Here is a 19,487-nt window from a genome sequence, read left to right on the forward strand (position 1 = left end):
TAAACAGTCCATTTTAAATACTGTATTGTCAAGTACAAATACCAATGGTGGAGAGAGGTCAACATTAGTTATAGAACTTATTTCACAATCGACCTACGATAAATTAGTATGAACTATTATAACTCGGCAAAACTTCTTCAGATATTTCATTTTCTTCTTAGTCTTTTCATTCAAAATGGTGGAATCATATAAAATAAATGTAAAGTCGTGTTAATTGGCTTACTGTCTACTTCAGATTATTAACCATATAAAATTAAAGTACTGATAGGACAGTACTGATGGAAGGTGATTAATGTTAGTACGTGTATGAAAAGAATCTATTCCTAAAAATGGCACAAGCGCTGTAACAGCGCTTTGATAGAAACCCAATACATACAGGATTTGATTCGGCTAACCACATCAGTATCTTCAAATTGATTATGATACCGTCAGTGTGCTTTGGTGATATATACAGTTATGAATTCAAACCCCATGTAAAGTAAAAAGATGTGAAGTAAAGGCATACAGCCGATAGTTATACGGAGTAAATTACTGCGCCATTGCTATATATTCAAAGTATGTTGAACTATTTTTACTGGGCATGAGTACTGCCTCAAAGGTGGTGACAGAGTAAGCCAAATTTTCCAATCTGTAACGATAATGACATCACAGGTGGTAAATTATTCCGCGTTGAACTACATTGAACAGCGGATAGATACGAAATAGTTGTGAGACAGTCTATTCCTGATTAAATTCTGCGTGAAGGTGACTTTGATAAATCACAATCCAAACATTACTATACCATACGCCATTCTATAACATGTAAATAAATTATCTATTGTGCAATAGTCCATTAAGATATAACCTAAACGGTTTCACAAAGCTATCTGATGCATGTCCTAAACAGTGGTTATTTAAAGCATACATTTAAAGACATGTCTTAAGAATTGTAAGATAATACTTAATGCAAAATCCTATTTTTTTAATGTTCAGAGATTAGAAAATGAGTCTAAGGAGTGTTGCATTTTAAAAGTATGATATAGATACATGTAATGACTCATTTTCAAACAGGATGCGTTTTAAAATAGAAAAAGTGGAAACTCCCAGGTCGCTCAACACGAAAATGTTGCAGGCTCAGTTTGATTGCGCCCTCTAGCCCCGGGTTGAGCAGAACCCAACATTTACACATGCTACAAGCACAAAAATAATTTGGAGACATCCGCAGATTTAGTTGTTTAGATAGAAATCTTAGAACTTGTAATCTATACAAGCAAATTACTTTATGAGACAAATTTCAGTATCTTTTTAAGTGTAATCACTTTTCGGTCGAAAATGTTTAAAAGGAGTAATATAGAAATTCAAATTTTCACATTCAATGAATAGTAAAGACAAATCAGTACGTATTAATAAAACTATCAATTTTCTCTAAACATATCATGTCCATATACAAATAATTGTCATAAATATTCTAATTTCACGCTGTCTTTCGTTAATGTCATATAATCATTTTGCTGTTCTTATTATTTTGTTGCTGTTACTGTTTATGTAATTGTTGTTGTTGTTGTCAGATGCCGTTAATGGGCCTTGACATTAAACTTGAAATTTGCAACTAATTGAAAAGTTATTGCAGACTAATAACTTAAGACGATTTCGAACCCATTTCTCTCTATCCTTCGTCATTTGCACCACATTCTGAACAGTACGTGCACTGAATCAGATGAATCTAATTGCGAGTGTCAGCGTTTACAAAGAAATATGGGAAACAAGTTTTGTTATATTTTCTGGTCCTTTGAAATCATGGATTACACTCATCTTTACTGTAATAGAACTCCGCTTAAGCCGGTGCTAGGGGGCGTGAGGGGTGTTGTACCTTACATTACCTCTCATGAACAGACTCAATCAAACCGAGTCTACTATTATTTTGCTTGGTTGCATTCTATGCTTCAAAAGGATCTCTTTACAGATTTTCTTGATTGTCATCATACTATACAATATATATGTGATGTATTTAAATTTCGCATTTATCAAATGCGAGTACCATTACGAACCAGACTTGCTGTAGCAAACCTAAACAAAAAGGTGTAAAAGCTACTGACAGGGTCAACTGGGTACATTCTTAACCGTGATAAAAGTTTGTTATCAGTCCTGGAATTTCATACTTGTTCAGGTTCGTGCTTGCTTAGGTTTTAATTCTGTTTTATTTCCCAATAAGTATCTACTCGTACGGTATTAAAATTCAGATCATACACTCTTCACACAAATTTGGTGTACGAGTTCAGTATGTTTATTTATAATTAAGATGTACCACGCAACTTGTTTATCTAATATACTTCAGCAGACGATTTTGTAGAGCTTTCCTACACATACGGGTACCCGTACAGGTATGAAATCGTAACCTCCCTATAAAAACATAGGCGGTTTTCGTATTTAGTTTTATTCTAAGTCATGTTTCACCTAAAGCTAGGACTTGTCTTAAGCTTAAACCTATTAAACAAGTTTCGTGAAACAGCTTTTTGCACAGATTACTTTTGAGGTATTTCATAAACTTTGTTATGAGTACGCTTCGAGAAACGGAACCAAGTTCTTTAATTATAGCACTATTGTGTTTGGTTGTTGTTTTTAGACGACCCCGCTTCTCTTGTTTGCCAAGTATTCTTCGATTTTATCCAATGTATTACACCACCAATATCACAGACCTCTTTGCAGATAGATTTTTGCTTAAACCAAGTTTCTTTCTACCTTTGATGTAAACCCTGATGTCGGTGCACGTGTTCATGCCATGACGTGATTAATCCTCGCGGATTACTCGTAAAGCTGAGTTTGATACATGTCAAGGTTTACAAGTAATTAGAGGTGTTAAAACATCTACACAAATACTAGCGATCGATCTTTATGATGGATATTTAAAACATACCTGCGTATAAGTAAGGCTATACGATCTGTAACTTATAGTACACCAGGCCCCAATTTCACGGAGAAAAAAACAAACACTTAAGTAATTTCTTAGTATAGTCTGTTATTTTAAAATCATGCTATTGGTTAAGTTATTGTTTTTTTTAACTTTTTTTTTCTATATCAATGTATTTATACCTGAATTTACCATGGTTAGAAGTATTTGTCTGCAGTATTTATTTCAGCCACATAAATATGATATTTCTAATTAAGCACGATAGAACAAACTTAAGTAATAGGTCTGGCCCACGAAAAAAAAACCTTAAGTAATTGCTTAGCTCAGTCTGTTATTTCAAATGCTTGTTTTTGCCCTTTATGCGTCTTCAATGCTGACTTTTTCATCTATATCAGAACTGTATATGACTATAATAACATTTTTACAATCTCGCGAATATGCTCAATATTTCAAATTAGCTAATTTTTGACCATTGAAAATATATGCTTTTACAGTAATAAGTACTATGACAACAGGTATATCAGCAGTATCAAGTAAACGGATCGAATGGGGCACACAGGTAAGGCCCCAAAAATTATTTATTTCCGTTATCCCTACCTACCCCTCAAAATTTGCTGCGACCCTAAATATCTTTATGACGTTGGAAAAAAAAATCGAAGGTTTTGCTACTTTTTAAAAAGAAATACTTTTCGCTTTGTGTTGCTCTTTCTTCGTTGTAAAAAGAAATCTACCTGCCTACCCTATTTATTTTTCATTTTACCGGAAACAATGTTGTTTTTTTTGCAAGCCTAAGCAATCGGTGTCTCTGTATATAAGCCAGATATGACATGCAATAATCACTTTGACTGCGAGATAAGCGAGGAGTTGCCTTAGTTTCGGAACAACTCGCATATGAAAGTAGATGGTAAAACACAAATAGTTATTGCATCTCTATAAATTAGCTATTTAAACAACTTTTTAGGATTGTTTACATTTATCGTGACATACGGAAGTTGCTTTACTTTCATATTTAAAATTATGGGATCTGCGTCATCAAGTAGCTATAGTGGACAGCGGGAAAAGAAAACCAGTAGCAAGGTTCCAGAAACTGAATCTTTTAACGAAGAAGATGGATCTTTTAATGAAGAAGATGACGCGGAAACAATTGAGAAAATCATAGAAAGAAGCCTCGATCGTCTTAAATCGGCATGGAACAGTATTGCTAAGATAAAAGGAAATAATACTTCTTCAATTAGTGTTTCAGATGCCAAGAGAGAAATTCAGTATATTTTAGATGTATACGACAAATTCTCGGACGAATTGTCTAGACGAAAGTTACGAGACTATCGCAATGATGTTGCTGAGCTGATACTTGAGACACACATGTTTGATTTCTTCAAGTCAGTTGTGGAAAAATATCGATGTGAAGATATTAAACCTGAGAAAATTGGAGAGGAGAGTCGTATGTTTTTTATGTGTCTGTCTGTACTCTTTCGTTACTCAGATGATTCGGACACCATGGCTATTGAAGTCGCAAAAACCAAGGTTTTGGAAACGTGCAAAAAAGTGTTAGAGATTTGTGTGAAATCTCACATCGAAAAGAAATTGCAGGTATATCTTAAAACTATTTATTATCAGAAGCTATCATGTCTCTGGCATTGCACAGAAGAACATATATAACAATGTTAAACATTTTCTCTCTGGAATGTACTGTCTCTGATAGATGCATTTTTCTGTATTCCGTTGATTTTGTGGTACTTAAGTCTGAAACTACAAAGTATAGGATACGGTCTGGTTATCAACATGTAAAACAAACAATTTTTATCAACAAGAATATTATAATTTAGAGCTGGACCTGCCTAAACAGCCACCTGTTTTAAGGAGCCCATTGCTTTAAGCAGCAAGTCAATTAACATACAAATTGGCTTTTTGTTACAATTTAAGCTTATCTTAAGTTGCACCTGCCTCAAGCAGTCAGACTGTGTTACTCCCTCTACTAACTGCTTTAAAATGTTTTGACTGTATTATATTTAATACAGTTCATCCGTGAGTATAGGAAACATGTAGTTTTCATCTTTGCATTTTCTATGTGGATATTGAGGCAGAAAGTCTTGGTGTTCCTTTATATTTGGATTTCTGAACTTTTGGGAACATGGAATACACTAAATAATATGAAATAAGGCGCTGCTTCAATCGCGAATCGATCCGACTTCAATTCATCCCATAACATTTGAAAAGAATTGACTAATGGCATCACGTCGCTAAAAAGCTCTACTGGGCTTCTGTTCATTGCTTCACAAAGTGACGGTTAATAAAAGTTAACTTTACCTTTACTTTTACCGAACGACACATTTTTAATTCGATAGTTAATATCTCATTCGGTTTATGTAGAGGGATCTATCCTGATTTTCGTCGATTCCCTATCAATTTAAAGGTAGATTTTGGAATAAAAACAACACTGCCCGTATTGTATTATATGAAATGACACCGACTGTTGCATTAGAATGTTTGCTTACACTCCATGCTATCAAAAGATCTGTATATTCTCTTATTTGAACAAAACTAACTTATTTCATACCAAGGCAGATGACACTCAGAGCATGATTAAAACTCTTTTTACCACTTTGTTTTCTTCCATTTACTGTAACTTAATTGATCCCGTTCTGCATACCTTCGAAATTTAAAGTATCTCAATGATATAAAATTGTCAACAGAAGGCGGTTGTTGAAAAGGCAAACGGTCTTACATCGTGCCACAAAATATACGTCCAGTAAATGCGTACGACGAGATGATGTTACTTTACAAGATAGAAGAAAATATAATAGATTAGCATTCTTTCACAAAATCATGGTGATACCAATCTAAGTCAGTACCTTACACCATACACCAGAAAATCGAGGCATTACCACCACCTAGCATATCACATATCAGCTACCACAGTTATTACAAATTTTCATTTTTTTCCACGGACAGTTGTACAATGGACCACACTTCCATCGTATGTAGTCAACATTGAGTCAATCTCCGGATTAAGTCAGCGCTGGCTGCGTTCATGCTCCAACCATTAATGTAATACACTTGCTTTTATCCTATTTTAACCCTACTAACGTCTTCCTTTCTGCACAACATAGTATGTATGTGCATTTTTTTTATTCAGATAGGGACTTGCACAATTTTTTATCACCAACTGCCAGTGAGTACTAGGTGGAATTGAGTAGCCTTGGCAAGCTGGTAATTCTATCACTTTTTAACCCCCTCCCCTTCCCCCACCCGCATGACCATAATGTTTCATTACTGAACATTTGCCATTATTAAAAAAGACGAAAAGGATGCTTGTAACCAAAAGTAATCAGTCGAGCGTTGAGACCTTAGGGGGCTATCGATTTAAACGAAACAGGAGTGTAGTCGTTGTTTAATGTTTCGTAAAATGTGTCATTTAATATATATATATTATTTTGTAAGATTTATATATCTAAACTTTTGAAAGACGAGTAAATTACATTAAATACAATTAAGATTAATTTTCCTTTTCTTTAACTACAACTAAGCATTTTGAATCATTTAGAAGTTTTACTTTTTCGCAACTTGCAGCGTATTGGTGAAGACATTGCTTTCATGTGTCATGGGATTGTTTACCATGTTTCAATGAGAGGTACTAACATCGAACGTTTGCGAAATCTAGGATTTATAAACGTTCTGTTGCCGTATTTGAAGTCTCACAAAGATATAGTAAAGATACCGTGTCTAGCCACACTTGCAAACATCGTGAACGAAGAGGAGTGCGACATCATCAAAACGAACATCCGTAGTGTGTCTCGCCTTCTGGACGTGATGGCCGAAGGACTAAATAAACCAGATCGCACATATGAAGGATGGTCCTGTAAGGAATGTGCCATAGGTAATGCCAACAATAAAAAAACATTGGTGCTTATAATACGCTTACTACAACCATCGAGAACTTTCTTTTTATTTTGAAACTATTACTTTAAAACCGGAAAAAATAACATGTCGCTATATTCGTGGTATGCTTCCAAAGGATCTTCTTATTGCCTAATAAGAGCATGTCACATGTGATGCACATTTCGTTATAAATCCGAGTCTGCTACAATATGATGCTATTGTCTTATTATAGATGCAGGCACACAGACTTTAAACTCTTGATTTTGCCAAACCCGATTTTATAATGAATACGTGCGAAAATGGCTTCCGCCGCTTTTTAACTTGTCATTTTGTACATTAGCGTGCCGAGAAGTTGTACGTCACTATGATAATGTACCTGTAGTTAACACCGATAATTGCTTACTTTTGGAAAACGCTAATGGCCAGGGATGTATTTAAGAAAAGGTAAATGCCTAAAAGTGTAAAAACCAAGTCAGTTATAATGCATATTATTTTTTAACGTAAATCGCATCATCCATTTGATATGACAGAACAAGATGTAACGTGTAAATGCATCGTACAGTTAAACACTCAATATTCAGACAAGTAGCTAGTGTACCTTGGCCAAGTATTTCTTTATATTGCCCTCACATTTGAAAATACCTTATCTGATTAAAAATAGTATTCAGATATTTCGTCAAGCTACTGTCAAAATGCTAGCTATGCCTGCCCTCTGCCGCTTAGAGGTATTTCTCACGATCGTCCGGTAGGAAGTCAGCTATGTGTAATTTGTAAGAAGAGAACGTTACTTATATAGGGTCTACATCCATGAAAGAAATTAATTAAATCTAAAAAAAATGCCGATTACAAATGAATATATTTATTTTCCGTGTTGCAAAAGATGAACAAGCGACGAGAACGATTAGTCAGTCCTAATTTGTCAATGTCTGAATTATTTCTCAATTGCCACTTATCGATGTCTCACTCGGGGCGTTGAATTCTTCATGTGAGGAAGTCAGTCAGCTGGTTTACGAAAGGTCGGTGGTTCTACCAAGGTGCCCGCCCGTGATGAAAATTCACCGAGGGTATCAGGGGTCTTCCTCCACCATCAAAGCTGTAAACTCGCCATTGACATATTACTGTGTTGGTGCGACGTTAAACCCAACAAAAACAAAACAACCAAAACTATGGTGTAACTTAAGTAGAATTTACGCGAGTCGCTAATAAAAGTATGATTAACACGTAAGTTAGTAAGTTGATCAGTTGATCAGTTAATGACCAAATATTCGAACATTCGTTCGGAAGGTTAACCAAAAATTCGAATTTGTTGCTATCTCCAGTAAAACTGCAGAGGTAATCCATGAAATCGATATTAAGGTAATCGCGACGAACGTGCTTAGTTCAATGTCACATTCTCTATTAATCACCTTATCTATGATAAACGGTAAGGGCTTTTCATTTAGGACATAAAAATATCAATATAAAGGAAGAATGTGTACTGAATACGGACATTCTCAAAGCATCACATAAGTACACCTGCATTACTTTTGTTTGTATTTTCAGCTATTCGTAAACTGGCCAGAAATGATGCGAACAAGCAGATTTTATGGGAGTTAGACGTGATTCCATTGCTGGTTAGATTCTCTCAAATTAGTGAAGAAGATGAAAAAATAGGTACCTTTTGATGGTTCTTTTGCAGAATTATTTCAACATAACACTTATTTTCAACTCTAAAAATAGGAAAATGGTGCATTAATTAAGATGACAGCCATTCAGAACGTTTTTATGGATCGTCAACTTTTATGGCTTGGCTTTTAATATTATAAACATGCTTATAGTATTAAGTAGAGTGTGAAATGTTTTTATAATCACGGTATTCGAGAAGTTTATCAGATTTATTCGATTTTATCAGATTTCAGATGGAATTTAACCACGAGCATGATGTAAGTTGCAAAACAACAAGGGCTTTCTTTACCTCATTCAGCCATGAACAAAATGATATTTGAGAAACTAACCAAAAACCTGTTTCTATTACATGCAGAGGGTGTACTTTCTATTTGGACCTTAGCCTTCAGTAAAGATATAAGAAAAGCTATAACCGCAGATAGGGATCTGGGTGTTGTTGATCTGCTTCTTGACCTGAAAAAGCAAGAAAATACCGAGTTAAAGAACGCCTGTGAAAGATGTCTCTGGACATTGAAGGATGAACTAAAAGCGTCCCCAGTAAAAGAATACAATGAATCAGGTACTTACATGTTGTTTTGTCATACCATTATTTTGTGATTCCAAAGAACATAATTAGTACAGATACGAAGTATATCGAAGACAAAACTTTGACAGCTTCATGCATATTGATACATATGATAAAATTTTCAGAGTATGCATTAAGCTTAATAACTGAAAACAAATTATTACGCAACTGTCCGGCAATAAGCTATACATGTATAAATTACCACTTATGTTACGTAGTCATGGCGATCCAGTGGCAACCATCTTCAGAAGTAAATGAAAAGAACGAAGGTCATATTATGATATCCTATCAGAGTGCGCACAGAGATGTTCTGATAAAAATCAAGGATATATTGAAAGAACAAAACTATAAAGTAAGTGTTTGTACTTTGGAATATTCTTGCACGGTCCTTTTTTGGACAATTAAATTGTTAAAAATCCATTCAGTTTTATTTTATTTCGACTCGTTTAAATGGTAGTCATACGATGTGTTCAACAATAAAATATTTCGGTGCGTTAAGTTTTACGCCTTTTAGAAGATATGGACTGATTCTACAGTTTATGTATGATCCCACAAAGTCACGGGCTCTTAAATAATCTAATTAAGAGAAGTTGCTATTAACATAGGTTTGGATGGACGTGGACCAGATGGGAGGTTCAACACTTCAGGCTATGGCAAATGCTGTTGAAAATGCCTCAATTGTTTTACTGTGTTATTCGAGGAATTACAAGGACAGCCAGTATTGCCAATCGGGTAATTTATCAGTAACGAGCTAATGTTCCATACACCTACCTGTTTCTTAGCTGTTTTTAAATTTAAACCGAATAACAAATAAGCAAAATGACAATTTAAAAACATATCATGGAAACTAAGAATTCGGATACTATTACATCGTTTCGGGATTTACATCAATGTATAATGATTTTATCCACATAGAAATGATGACAACACATACATTTAGTATTGGAGTTTTTCCCAAATTCAAATGGGGATTTACCTTGTGTAACATCTTATTTGCTTTATATTTTCAATTAAAAATATACTCGGTAAAAAAGTCCTGCACAGCTGGATGTTTTCTTCATTATAGCGCAAATTAAAAAAGTACATGCATTTTTGGATTTACCATAGTCAACAGATATCTGTTACAAGGACACTGGTCAAAACAGAATAAAAATCGATACATAAATGATCAAATTATAACAGTTTATATGAACTGGGGGTAAGCTTTCAAAAATGGCAAAATTAGCAGTAAATTTGAAAAGTGCTCACAATAGTCTTGCTTGCATTCTTTCCTCACACGCTGACCATACACACAGACAAAGTCCTGAATATGAGTAATTTATTCTATTGTTGATCAATCAAACACCTAGTAACTTAATTACTTAATTACTTTGTTTGTAAAACGAATTTTATAAAGGAAAATAAACTTGCGATCCTTATTCAAAGTGGCCACCGTCACAGTAATGGCTAATGTACTGCCAAGGCGTCCGTTAAGACGACTAACTAATGAAGACCGGGCTCGTGCCCTGGGACATTTACAAGCTTGTATGCGACCCCAGGATGTTGCAGCGATATTTTGAATTCACCGGAGTACTGTTGTTCGTCTTAATCAGCGGTATCAAGCAGAGTGTCACATTCAGCGTGGGGGATATACGCATTATTAATGTTTGATAGTAAAACAGTGATTTAACCATTTTTGACAGAGGACCCTTGGGGATTTCTTTCATGGATTACTCAAGAACGGATACTTGGATTTTATTTTCGTTTTCAGTTCTATGTTAAGCTTTGATTAAAGTTTAATCTGGTGTATCCATATTTGTTGTGTGTCATAAATTATATAATAAAAATATAGTCACCCAAAACATCCGTGTGTGCAGAACTTTTTTTTACCGAGTATATTTAGGAGGGTGTGTGTTCTAGTTGAATAGTTAAAAAATGACAGGTACATTAACTGCGAATATAACTGTATTTTAATATCCTAATTCAGATTTGGTATTTAATAGACACTTCTGTGACAATAAATATCAATACCATAGGTAGTGTCCACTGCAATTCTTCATCTGTCTTAGTTGTCATGTTGTTTTGTCTACTTAGTTTTGCAATTACATATCCATATAACACTGTTTTGGGTTTTGTAGTTATTCACTGCATTCTTAGATATCTATTGAAACTTTGTCATTATTTTTAATTGCAAACATGTTTTACAATTTGTCATTACATTGTTAGTATTTAAAACCGACTTTTAGATGTTCTCGCGAAGAATGTATATATCTAAAGAAAACATTTGCGTACTCGTGGTACGATATTAAATTTGAACCAGTTACTTATTGTGACATGTATCCTCCCAAAACTAACAACTCTTGTGCGTTTTGTATCTTTATTCATTTACTGTGTTGTCTTTCTGTAGAGGCAGAATATGCTTATAATCAACGAAAGCCAATTATACCCCTGAAGATGGAACAAGGATATAAACCAGATGGCTGGCTAGGTATTTTGCTCGGGGAAAAGTACTTCGTAGAGTTCTCTGGGAAATATGACTTCAATGACAAAGTAAAGGATCTCTTTAAGGAAATCAGAGGTACACTGGCACAGACGTCTTTGAAAACATCTAAAGCACTGTCATTAAAGGTACAATTATATTTTTCACTTACAATTTCGGAAACGTTTGTTTATACATTCTATAGGAAAAAGTACTGTCGACATTGAATCACTATTTTTAATGCGGTCATTTTTAGCTCATCTGACTTTTTGAAAAAAAAATGATGAGTTATTTTCATCACTTGATCGGTGTCGGCGTCGGCGTTGCCTGGTTAAGTTTTATGTTTAGGTCAGCTTTTCTCCTAAACTATCAAAGCTATTGCTTTGAAACTTGCAACACTTGTTCACCATCAATAGCTGACCCTGTACAGCAAGAAACATAACTCCATCCAGCTTTTTGCAAGAATTATGGCCCTTTTTGGACTTAGAAAATATCAGATTTCTTGGTTAAGTTTTATGTTTAGGTCAATTTTTCTCCTAAACTACCAAAGCTATTGCTTTGAAACTTGCAACAGTTGTTCACCATCATAAGCTGACCCTGTACGTTAAGAAACATAACTCCATCCCGCTTTTTGCAAGAATTATTGTCCCTTTTTGACTTAGAAAATCAGATTTTTTGGTTAAGTTTTATGGTTAGGTCAGCTTTTCTCATAAACTATCAAAGCTATTGCTTTAAAACTTGCAACACTTGTTCAACATCATAAGCTGACCCTGTAAAGCAAAAAACATAACTCTGTCCTGCTTTTTGCAAGAATTATGGTCCCTTTTGGACTTAGAAAATATCGGATTTATTGGTTAAGTTTTATGTTTAGGTCAGCTTTTCTCCTAAAGTACCAAAGCTATATTGCTTTGGAACTTGCAACAGTTGTTCACCATCATAAGCTGACCCTGTACATTAAGAAACATAACTCCATCCTGCTTTTTGCAAGAATTATTGCCCCTTTTGGACTTAGAAAATCAGATTTCTTGGTTATTATTTATGTTTAGATCAGTTTTTCCATAAACTATCAAAGCTATTGCTTTAAAACTTGCAACACTTGTTCAACATCATTAGCTGACCCCGTAAAGCAAGAAACATAACTCTGTCCTGCTTTTTGCAAGAATTATGGCCCATTTTGGACTTAGAAAATATCCGATTTATCGGTTAAGTTTTATGTTTAGGTAAACTTTTCTCCTAAACTATCAGAGCTATTGCGGTGCTCTTGTTCCTTATACGGTCGTTGATAATATCACAAGAGTTAGCTGCAAAAATGGGATTGTAGTAGTATATAAATAGATTTAAAATGTTAATGATCACTTAGTTAAACTTTTGGTGTTTGTTTACAAAAACCGTTCAAAGCATAGGAAATATGCTTTGTAGGATTCAGTCCTTCATGTAGGTATACATTTCTTTGACTTTCACTTAGCTTTCATAGCAACACCATGACTTTTTATTAGGATCTATTGTATTTGATAATTGGGTTATTTAATCATACTTAATAGACCAGTAGTTTGCATAAATCATCTGTTATGTGCATGATTTTATGCCTTGTCGTTGTTTTTTTCATTTACAAAGGCATTTAGAGTTTTGAGACAACATATACAATCAGGAAAAAATAATAAAATGGCTATGAGCGGTTATTTTGTATGAACATGTAATAATCTATCCATTATTACTCATCCATTATATTCTATTTATTTGAGTGTCAAAAGCAGGAAATTCCTGTTCACATAGTAACGAACAAAATGTACAAGTAATAGGACTGGAAGTTGAATTTAATTTTATAATGTGGAACAACACTGGCACCGTATTATATAAAAATAATAAAAACGTTGCCATAAAAATTATGAGCTACATTTGGATCATGACACCGTATCGGAATATGTTTTAATGTTTGAAGGGAAATGAGACATTTCTGTCTATTCAACATGAAGAAGTATATACACCAGTAGCAAATACAATCAGGAATCCAGACAATGTAAACATGATGAAGAAAATACGTCTAACACGCCAATGGACCGAGGATGACGTCAGCAACTGGCTGACAAAGTATGGTTTACAGAAGTAGGTTTTGTACAGTTAACGGATTTTAATTCCCAACTCTTGATTGCAAGGCGATATCAGTATTTTGTCCCCGAATCTTTTTGTTTTATCAACATATGCGCTGAGTACACATCAAACATACAACATATTAATGTGTTACCTTTATTGTATATTATATTATGAAACATTATGAACATAAACACGGACATGCTTTGATTAAACATTCTTATGTTGTACATGTACAAAAATACCATCTTAAAAACAACAAGTACGTGTGATTTTAATACTTCTGAAAAATTGGAACTTAGAATTTTAAAAATGGAAAATAAAAAATCGTTTATCATTTATCATTGCGCTTCTGTTGGTATTCGGTGTGATAGTCGGTGAAACTGTATAATTAAACGCCACTTTACAGGAAAACTTGTCTTTTTGAGATAACAGCCGACACAGCCGCAAAAAGTGTTTTATTATATCAATGTTTTGCATAATTAATAGCAAACATTCAAAGAAACGTAAAATGCAAATATTACTTTTTATCATTTCATCTTGAAATAGATTTGCAGGTTTATTATTCAATGTTTCAAATGTCAACTATTTTTTCTAGCCAAGGCATAGACGATATCACAGGCGAAGAAATATCCCTCTTAGCAAAGATGCATGTCGAGGCACCTGAACGGATGTATAAATGTATAAAGCGAGAATTGGAGTTGACCTCACTGCTTGCAAGATCAAGACTTGTTTGGGCTCTGTATGAACTTGCCAAGTAATAATGAATAGCTTGCCTTTTAGCTCACTGAAACACGGTTACATTATATAATTTAATCTAATATTTGGTTGAGGTATTGTTATACCAATGAGGGTATCACTGCTTAGAAATTATCTTCCGTTTTCACACTGTGTATTTTGCATTATTTGACCATTGGCTTACTAAGTTTTGTGTTGGTATACAAGAACATATAGTTACATTTGCATTTTCTAATTTTAATCACGTTTTTAGTTTTCGCATTTAGCACTGTTTGCGGAATAACCTGTATCAAATACTTTGTGTTACAGTATGCATCATATAACTAACTCAAGCAATTTGATGCTTTAATTATCAGTACTTTCAATGTGTATGTTTAAAGACTTCCTGATTTATTGTTATCAACATTTATGGCTACATTTATTTGTAACCCTGTTTGAAAGTAAAAAGTAGTATTAATACTTCCCTAAGCTCAAGAAAAGTTAAGTATAGATATGGTTCAATAGAAATATGCATCTGCCATCTTGAAACGTCCAGTAATTTTTGACAACATTTGAATATATTTATTAAATGATCCTAAAGCATAGTGTTTAAGCCATCATTGAAAGTACAAAGTAAAATAAAACTGAACATCAGTTTCAGGAGTAAAGATAAGAAGGAAATAATTGTCAAAAATTGATCCGTAACAGATGGCATTTAACAATCTATAGCATAAATGCTTTCAATATTTACTAAACTATAACGAGTTTTTACGTGAATAATCTATTCAGAAGTCACCTGAATATGCTTTCAATATTTACTAAACTATAACGAGTTTTTATGTGAATAATCTATTCAGAAGTCACCTGAATATGCTTTCAATATTTACTAAAATATAACGAGTTTTTACGTGAATAATCTATTCAGAAGTCACCTGATTTTTTTTTTTATAAACTTGACAGTACCATCGTCTTTGATTTGGATAAACCATTTCTATGCGCTTTACATTTAATTTGATTGCTAACTATTATTATAACCAAGAATTAGAATGTTGTATTGAAAGAGATATGTCATTATATTCTCCTAAGTTGTTTTTTGGGATTATCTAAGACAAAATTCTTCAAACTGTTAACTGAAATATGCTTTATAATGAGTCCGCTCAATTTTCAATTTTCATTATTGAATTTAACACTTCATAAAATATAACTTTAGAATAGTTCCTTTATTATACATAATATCATATTCCACACCCATGCTCCTATGAAGAGATTCGTATGAGGCGACAGACATGGTGGTAACGCTCATAGTAAAAACATTTTGTGAGTGTCCTTTGGTTTATTAATAAATTCCTACGTAAGAAATATTCTGTTTTTTAATAAAACATTTTGATTCCACAACACAAAGCAACAAATCAAATTCAGCTTATACTTAGACAATGAGTTTCATACATGCTATCATATGCAAATATTTGGTATTGTTGGTTTGATGCCTCCACTCCGTTTATCAATTCGGGATCCTGCGATAGCTTAAAAGTACCAGATATATTTTCATAAAACTTGGTACATGGATAAAAAATGGAAAAAAATATATATGCTATGGCAACACATGACAAAAGTGGCAAAATTGGATCCTACACAAAGTTTTAAAAAGTACTTTTCACGAAACTGGCCTGACTGGTTCAAGGCTGATATCGCTGAAACTATAAAATCTAGGGATTACGCTTAACTATCTGGTGACATGGTTCAGTAAAAATCTTAACTTCGGAAGCTAAAAAGTTGTTTTATGCAAATGTCATTAGTAGCAATAAAAACAATCCAAAAGATACTGCGGAAAAACCTCAAAGATTTGTCTGGCAAAAGTGTCTACTATCAAACAAATTTAGTTCATGATAAACATGGCGTACCAGACATTAATAGCAGCAGAAACATTTAACAATTATTTCTCAAATGTTTTCAAATCTGCACCAAGTATACATGGAGACTTTAGTGAACAAAACTTTGAAGTTATTAAAAGCTGTGTAGACAGTAATTTAAAAGTGAACAGCAGGGACATTTGTGATACCAGAAATAACAAAAGTTTTTATAAAAAAATGAACTTAAATAATTTAATCCTAGAAAATCAACTGGTCTTGATGGATTGTGGCCTAAAGTTTTGAAAGTAAGTGCTGATATAATAACAAAACCATTAATCATTAATCTTAGCATAAACAAGGGTATATTTCCTTTGATTTTCAAAATCGCTAAAGTAACATCTTTATTTAAGAACGGCTCAAAATCAGAAATAAGTAACTATAAAAACCAATATACTGCCAGTTCTCTCAAGAGGCCTCCGTGGCCGAGTGGTTAAGGTCGCTGACTTCAAATCACTTGCCCCTCATCGATGTGGGTTCGAGCCTAACTCGGGGCGTTGAATTCTTCATGTAAGGAAGCCATCCAGTTGGCTTACGGAAGGTCGGTGGTTCTACCCAGGTGCCCGCTCGTGATGAAATATTGCACGGAGGGGCACCTGGGGTCTTCCTCCACCATTAAAGCTGGAAAGTCGCCATATGACCTATCCTGTGTCGGTGCGACGTTAAATCCAACAACAACAAAAAGTTACACTGATAGAACACATTGGGAGGAAGTGCAGTGTGCAAGAACAATAACTCTACCTTGCCTATTTTTTTAGTTATTCCCCTTTATCATATTTTCTTAAAAAATTTTGTCCGGAGCATATCTTCTAAATGCATGGAGGCATTTTAATATATCTTGGCACAAGTGTTCACCACCACGAGGCGGAGTGTCGAGCGGAAGAACCAGGTCCCTAGGTCTAAGGTCAAGGTCACACTTAGAGGTCAAAGGATACAAGAATGAAAACCTTGTCCGGAGCATTTCTTCTTCATGCATAAAGGGATTTTGATATAACTTGGCACAAATGTTCACCACCACGAGGCGGAGTGTCATGCGCAAGATCCAGGTCCCTAGGTCTAAGGTCAAGGTCACACTTAGAGGCCAAACGTCAGATACAAGAATGACTTTGTCCGAGGCATTTCTTCTTCATGCATGGAGGGATTTTGATGTAACTTGGCACAACTATACACCATCATGAGACGAAGTGTCATGCGCAGTTCCCTTCTTTAGAATTACTTCCCTTTGTTGTTACCTTAAATAGCTTTTATTGTAACTTTTTCATTACTTGTCGTAGGGAAAAATCGAGACCACTTTTCTGTAGTACAACATGCATGCTACATCCAATTTTGAGGTGTATTTTGACCAATCTCTACCTGGTAAAGATTTTTGTGTGGACTTACAATTTTTTTAAGATTAACTTCCCTTAGTTGTTACTATAAATAACTTATATTGTAACATTTTTATAATTGACCGTAGGGAAAAAACAAGACCACTTTTCTGTGGTACAACATAGATGTTACTTTCCAATTTTAGGTGTATTTTAAGGTATCTCCATCTGGTAAGGAGTTTTTTTTGTGGATTAGAAAAACAACAGACTTACAATGATTACTAAACAACCACAAAATTAAAATTTCATTTGCAAATACAGCTGCTACAGTAAAGATATTTGCTGTGACGGGCGTATATTGTGACATTCTGGCACTCTTGTTCCCTGTTAGCTTTCCATTCCTTCTTTTTACAGGAGCCATATAAAAAAAAACATCATAGCTATACTGTTCATGAAAATTAATAAAATTTAGCAGTAAACCACCTCACCACTGACTTATTCTTTCTTCCACATCTTTAAAACCCCTGATGCGGACCATAACTAAACGGTTCTTCAAAGCTTTCCCCAAAATTAATACTTTCAGACACTAACTTGCCAGGAACTTTAGCCTTCAATTATAATATGCCCGGCGGGGGGATTAGCCATATCTAACATGGCTCTTGTTAAAATTGAAAATCATTCCCAACTTTCTATGTTACTAATTAAAGGCAAAGTTTCACAGCCGAATTTGTTATTAAAGAACATGTCTTTTCCACCGAAAAATCACGAGTGTATTTATGAATTTTCAAGCGAGCGGCACTTTCTGCTTTCAATCGGCAGCCACCATATTTGTTTACATTAAAGGTCAAGGTCATTGAAATACCTACATATAGATTAGACATATAGGTATTGTCCGTAAGTATTGACCTGGCACTCATGAATATTCCGTATATTTCCGTAAATTAATTTTCGGTGTCCAAACATAAATAGCTATATAACATAATATTACATATATCGTTCTTAATTGATATACTGTTGCATGTGCAGGTAGCTGTGCGGACAAAGCGTTTACCTGCCAATATCAGGATTGTTGGTTCGAGTCCTACGTCTGACCATATCTTTTTTTTCCAAAATTTTATATGCAGACTTCCTACTCATTTGATCAAACGTATCGTGATGTTTAAGGTTCATTTATTAAGTGTAATCATATAAATAAAATTATTTACACGTTGTAAAAAGGTGGAATAAAATTGTTTTAAATGTATCTTAGATAAAAAGACAAATTACCTGTCACCAGCGTACCAGAAAATAAATACTACAAGAGAAAACAATTAAAATTCATGAAATATTACACATAAAATAATGTTAACGATAACATTACAATAAAATAAATTGAGGGAAAAAAAGATCTATTCAGCAAGTGATTTCAAACCCGTGTTAATTATAACGTGCTAGGAAGTCCGACACCTTACCTCTACGTCACTGTGTCACCGATTATCTTTACATGTAATTTTAATGTTACTTTAGTAATGTAGATACTTTCAGGATACTAATTATGCGTAAATAAACGAAAACGCCCGAAATATTGGCGAAGATTAATGAGTGCCAGGTCAATACTTACGGACAATATTCAAATGCATTAATTTCACAACAGAATTACATCAAAGTATACATGATTATAGAAAAATGTATAATAAAGACGATGCAGTATAAAGTACCTGTAAATATATATGAAATAATATATATTTAATGCAAATATAGATGGCATGTACGTCAATGATATGTACAGTGTCAATCGATGGCGGCTCTGATTGATATTACGCACAAATCGATTGGCCGATACTGTCCGGTAACTAGCATTACAAAAGGATAAGTATAAAGTACACAAGTTAGATAAGTAAAGAAGGGGTATTACCTGATACGGCATCCTAGTTACAATGCTACGGCTTACAACTACAAGTAAATGATATTACTACAGCTGGCTACTCGGCCTTTGGGGTTGAAACTAGTGTATTTGGTGGGAAATAAAGCAGAA

At 34.1% G+C, this 19,487-nt stretch overlaps 1 protein-coding gene across 2 annotated transcripts; it reads left to right on the forward strand.

The window, feature by feature from the left end:
* Nucleotides 1-1,868: 1,868 nt before the first annotated feature.
* Nucleotides 1,869-17,956, forward strand: LOC123541422 (uncharacterized). 2 transcript variants are annotated; one of them, XM_045326881.2, is made up of 9 exons: nt 1,870-4,477; nt 6,458-6,764; nt 8,309-8,419; nt 8,787-8,990; nt 9,215-9,348; nt 9,602-9,728; nt 11,383-11,603; nt 13,394-13,557; nt 14,141-17,956. In XM_045326881.2, the coding sequence occupies exons 1-9, from the start codon at nt 3,905-3,907 to the stop codon at nt 14,301-14,303; spliced, it is 2,004 nt and encodes a 667-aa protein (XP_045182816.2). In that variant the 5' UTR covers nt 1,870-3,904; the 3' UTR covers nt 14,304-17,956. The 2 variants fall into 2 exon arrangements, with proteins under 2 accessions (XP_045182817.2, XP_045182816.2); XM_045326882.2 differs by lacking the exon at nt 8,787-8,990 and having other exon boundaries at nt 1,869-4,477.
* The last annotated feature ends 1,531 nt before the right edge of the window (nt 17,957-19,487 follow it).

This window comes from Mercenaria mercenaria, chromosome 16, assembly GCF_021730395.1.
Source record: "Mercenaria mercenaria strain notata chromosome 16, MADL_Memer_1, whole genome shotgun sequence".
Lineage (NCBI taxonomy): Eukaryota > Metazoa > Mollusca > Bivalvia > Venerida > Veneridae > Mercenaria > Mercenaria mercenaria.

What these genes read in the sequence shown, in the direction of transcription:
- LOC123541422 (XM_045326881.2), top strand. Translation starts at nt 3,905, where the DNA reads ATGGGATCTGCGTCATCAAGTAGCTATAGTGGACAGCGGGAAAAGAAA. An exon ending in CTGTAAGGAATGTGCCATAG is followed by an intron (nt 6,765 to 8,308) that starts GTAATGCCAACA and finishes TTGTATTTTCAG; the next exon opens with CTATTCGTAAACTGGCCAGA. An exon ending in CAGCCAGTATTGCCAATCGG is followed by an intron (nt 9,729 to 11,382) that starts GTAATTTATCAG and finishes GTCTTTCTGTAG; the next exon opens with AGGCAGAATATGCTTATAAT.